Here is a 5,000-nt window from a genome sequence, read left to right as displayed (position 1 = left end):
CACCAGAAACAGACAACCAATCTCTTGAAAATACAAACCAAGGATCTAAATAGGCATAGAGATTATAATTAGGAAGATATAAAAGTCATCTATTCACCGACAAAATAGAAATAGATCCATAAGTAAGCGACTTTACGCAACCCTGAAACAGGCAGTGCAGACGACGCTAACATGGCAGCGTGTCGGGTGTTGCGGTCTCTCTCCTCTTCACGTGAGATTTTCTTCATTTTCTTGCTCATTTGAAGTCTAAATACGATGTTATTTTGATGAATGGATGGGTTTTGCTTGTATCGGTGCACGACCAGTAGGGATTTAGTATTTGTTATCTTTGTTTTGTGATGATTACGGTAACTCTTGGACTAAACCGGTAAATAATCGAATAGTTTTGTGATAATTTGTTGTTTTATTTTCGTAATAGAATTTATAGGTTGGCTTAGATATTATCTTATTTTCGGGTCTTATTTTGTGACGTTCGGCCTGGGCTGGGCATCTTAATAGGTGTTTTCTGTCATTTTTTTTAGCTATGGTATGGCATCCGAGTCTTTATGTAATAGATTGGTAAAGCTTTAATAAAAAGCATTTGATGTGTTGGTTACATAACTGAAGGAATATTGGGAAGATCTGGGGTAATATATGAATAAAGTGAAGAAGGGAATTAATATATGCTACTAATGTACCCTAGTTCTGCCCTATACTTGCGTACTGGAAAATTAAAATTAAAGATGTGGTTTAATAATGTTTGCTTCACCTGCATGGTCGTAATGTATGCACGGTGGTCGTGGTTGCCTCCTAGCCTATGCCGTGACACTAAGGGATTTTAGGTCTGAATTTGGCATGTGATAATTTTGGTTAATTTTTCAACTGGAAGAGCCAGTGTGATATTTTCGCTTAATCTTTCGACTGGAAAATCCTAACCCAACAACCAAACCTAACCTACCCTAGTGTTAAGGTTATGTCCCTGTTCACAACCCACCAGACCCTAACTCATCTTTTCTCTCTCTTTCTTTTTCAGATTTATCGCCTTGTTTCAGGGCCTACCAATTCCAAAATGGAAGCCTTGCCAGTCTAGCGAGGTCCAGGGGTTTCCCAGCCCTCTTCCAGGTGCGCAACTATGCCGAGAAGAAGGTGTTCCAGAGGGACAAGCCCCACTGCAACATCGGCACCATCGGACACGTCGACCACGGCAAGACCACGCTGACAGCTGCCATCACCAAAGGTATCGTGGATTTGATTTTTCCTTTTTATGATGTTGGTTATTGTTTGTTTTGTTTTTGTTGTTGATATTATTATTATTATTATTATTATTGGTATTGGTATTGGTATTGTTTTTATTATTATTGTTATTATTATTGTTTTTATTATTGTTGTTATTGTTATTATTATCATTGTTGTTTTTATTATTATAATAATAATAATGATAATTATTATTATTATTATTATTTTTATGATTATTATTAATATTATCATTATTATTATTATAACTATTTTTCTTGTTTTATTTTTAATTTTTAGAATTATTTTTTGGGTGTTTTGTTATTGTTGTTCATTTTGTTATCATTAACTAGTAATGATCTTTTTGTTATATGCATTGTCATTAACCCAATGCGGATAGGGTGCCTAACAACCTAACTGGCAGTCAAGTCTGGCAGTCTATGACACAGGCGGCACCGGCTAAAAATTAGAGGGACGGGGAAAGTGTTTTCCCTGCCTTCCGGGCAGCACAGACCAGCCTAGACAATATTTTCCCATAAATCCATCTCAAAATGTGGGTTTAGGCTCACTTGGAAACCCTGTTGCTCTGAAGCTAGCACCATTACAGCCATGATAATTCATGTCTGTGTGTGCGCTTCAGCTGTGAGCAGATCCCGATGTTGTATCATTTACCTGTCTTTTAGGCCGAGTTGGTGCTGTCATGTATGTCATGACACCTGTACTAAATGGGTTAATAACTTGCAATCATTTTTGTTATTCTGTTTTTTTTAATTTGCTCTATGCTTTTTCATTATGTGTTCCATTTTCTTTTTCTTTTCTTTTTTCTTTGTTTTCTTATCCTCACTTATTTTCATTGATTTTTGTTGCTTATTATAAGTATTTTTCTATATTGTTTTGGTTCAAAGGTTTTTGTTGTTGTTGTTGTTGTTATTATTATTATTATTATTATTATTATTATTATTATTTAAGAAGATTGTTTTAAATTGTTGACATTGCAATGTGTATCTTCATAACTTGAATCATGTTTAGGATGTAAAATAGATAGAGATAGATAGAGCCAGATAGCTAGAGCTAGAGAGCAAGCTAGGGAGAGAGAGCAAGAAAGAGAAGTAATTTGATAATCTCTTCATATTTTTTAATTAGTTTTGAAATAGGATTGATGTTGACTCATATTTGCATATTTTCACATTTTCACAGTGCTCTCTGACAAGGCCCTGGCAAGTGCAAAGCGATACGATGAGATTGACAACGCCCCAGAGGAGAAAGCCAGAGGCATCACCATCAATGTTGCTCATATTGAGTATGCGACAGACAAGAGGCATTATGGCCACACTGATTGCCCAGGCCATGCCGATTACATTAAGGTGAGAGACGGTATTGTTTGCACAGTATTGTTTATGGGTTATTGGTTAGTTCATTGGTTGAAAAATACTTCAGTGACCAGAATAGATGAAATTTAATGAAAAACTGTGCTTGAAGGACCTTATTCCCTACGTTGAAAGGACGATTTATGAAGGCTGATTTATTGTATCAGATAGTGCGTAAAAGATTATTTGTTTAAGTGCATGGTATACTTAAATGCTTCCTTGCCTTTCAGAACATGATTACAGGAACCTCACAGATGGATGGAGCCATCCTGGTGGTGGCGGCAACAGATGGTGTCATGCCCCAGACCAGGGAGCATCTTACTCTGGCCAAGCAGATCGGCATTCAGCACATTGTTGTCTTCATCAACAAGGTTGGTTGGTTGGTTGGTGACAAAAAGTATATCCTGGACAGCTGAAGGATTGGATTAACCCTTCTGCTACAGACATTTTCGTGTGGTCAGATATCTGTATCTGTATCCTCTCACTCCCTTCCAAATACTAGCTGTCATTCCTTCATTTGTGTATATAACACATCTTCTCAAATGCTAGTGAGATTTACTTGGCTAATATATCAAATATAGATTCATTTATCATACCATAAGTCTAGAAAATAATAGAAAAGACAACATGTTAAGATGCCCAGCTCAGGCTGAACAACTTACAATGTGGCCTGTCTCGGAAGGGTTAACACTTATTTTCTCGTGTGTTGTCCTGACATGTGTTAAGATGTGACGAAGTCTTGTCTCGTGAGGAAGCCTTGCTGTGAATTTCATCAGCTGACAGTAATGACTCTGCTAAGAAAAATAAAAGGAAACACTGCCTATTACCATTAAAAATCTATGCTACCTGTGGGTCTTGTCTTTGGTTATTATTTCTTCACTGATAAGTCTCGCTCTTGTTTTCTTGCCACACAAGCTTTTTTAGGCACTGTAACACTTTGGTCAAGTAAGAATCTAGACTTTAGTATAACAGCTTATGGAAATTATCTTCAAAGTATCTTATGGTATTTTTCTATGTGAAATATGATGCAGAATACCCATTTTCACATTATTTGACTTTAGGAAAAAGTGAATGACCTCAAATTGGAGAAGCTGAAAGGATCCAGGAACAATTCATCTCATGAGTGTGATCATTTGAATGTTCTTTCAATTTGCACATCATTTTAGGTGGATGCTGCTGACGAGGAGATGGTAGAACTGGTGGAAATGGAGATCCGCGAGCTGATGACGGAGATGGGCTACGATGGAGATAACATGCCCGTTGTGAAGGGTTCTGCTCTGTGTGCCCTTGAGGATAAGAGTGACGATATTGGTATGTCATCGTGTTTTCCTTTCAGGGGTTTGATGATAGTCCATTTGTAGAGGTATAGATATATAAGGTAGTGAAGCAATTAAGCTCTTATTTTTATAATCATGAGTAATGACCAATATATAAAGTACCATCATTGCATCTGAGTTTTTGTACCTGTCACTTTGGATAGAATTGTCATTAGTTGTATGGAAGTAACAGTTTTAAAAAGAAAACAACTATTAAATCAATCATAATAATTTTCACGTCCTCATAACTTTATCATTTAACCCACACAGGACGGGTGGTACAGCATGTGTACCGCGCATTCAAAAGCCCAGTTGCCGGGCGGCACAGTATTGTGCCAGCTATTCAATTGATTTAGGCCTAATAATTCGAAAGCCCCGGCATTTGGACATTCTAGGCTAGAAATCCCCCGTCGGGAATGGGTTAATAAATAATCAATATTAACATGGCCAATTATTTTGCAGGAGTGAAGGCTATTGAAGAGCTTATGGGCCATGTGGATGAGCAGATTCCAACTCCAGTGAGAGAATTAGACAAGCCATTCTGCCTGTCTGTGGAAGGAGTTTATTCTATAGCAGGTATAGGCTGAATTAGGGGATTTCTCTCCCTCATAATTATTTTTGTGTTTGCTAAAATATTTGGTATTTTCAAGTTGGTGAACCAAGATCTCTCATGCTTCTGGTGTGAGTTTTATATAAATGTATCTCTCTGTATCAATATTATCCCAAGTCTATAATGCTTATAAACAATTATTCCCTCGTCATCGGAAACCTCAGTTCTTGCAATTGCTCCACAGGACGAGGCACTGTCGTAACGGGCCGACTGGAACGAGGCAAGATCAAGAAGGGCATGGACTGCGAGTTCATCGGCTACAACAAGAAGATCAAGAGCACTATCACGGGCATTGAGATGTTCCACCAGATCTTGGAGGAGGCCCAGGCTGGGGATCAGCTGGGGGCTCTGGTGCGTGGCCTCAAAAGGGACGACGTTAAGCGTGGAATGGTGAGGCATTCAGAGAGATTAATAATTTGTTAATTTTTCTTGCTATTTTGTATTTTATAATTGTTTTTATTTTATTTTTGTTTATTTACTGATTTTTATTTATTT

At 37.5% G+C, this 5,000-nt stretch overlaps 1 protein-coding gene across 1 annotated transcript in view; it reads left to right on the top strand.

Annotated features, from left to right (window-relative positions):
• The first annotated feature begins 128 nt into the window (after positions 1-128).
• The window catches only part of mEFTu1 (mitochondrial translation elongation factor Tu 1), a 6,464-nt gene continuing 1,592 nt past the window's right edge, over positions 129-5,000 (top strand). Inside the window, exons 1-7 of the mRNA XM_043011400.2 lie at positions 129-211; positions 1,013-1,216; positions 2,410-2,576; positions 2,810-2,950; positions 3,746-3,890; positions 4,358-4,471; positions 4,690-4,895. Of these exons, the coding sequence (XP_042867334.1) occupies positions 172-211; positions 1,013-1,216; positions 2,410-2,576; positions 2,810-2,950; positions 3,746-3,890; positions 4,358-4,471; positions 4,690-4,895 (1,017 nt within the window). The 5' untranslated portion in view covers positions 129-171. The remainder of the gene's footprint in view (positions 212-1,012; positions 1,217-2,409; positions 2,577-2,809; positions 2,951-3,745; positions 3,891-4,357; positions 4,472-4,689; positions 4,896-5,000) is intronic.

Source organism: Penaeus japonicus, unplaced genomic scaffold (assembly GCF_977035675.1).
Source record: "Penaeus japonicus unplaced genomic scaffold, GWHDUDI00000001_assembly GWHDUDI00000026, whole genome shotgun sequence".
Lineage (NCBI taxonomy): Eukaryota > Metazoa > Arthropoda > Malacostraca > Decapoda > Penaeidae > Penaeus > Penaeus japonicus.
This window is presented reverse-complemented; position numbering and strand designations above follow the sequence as displayed.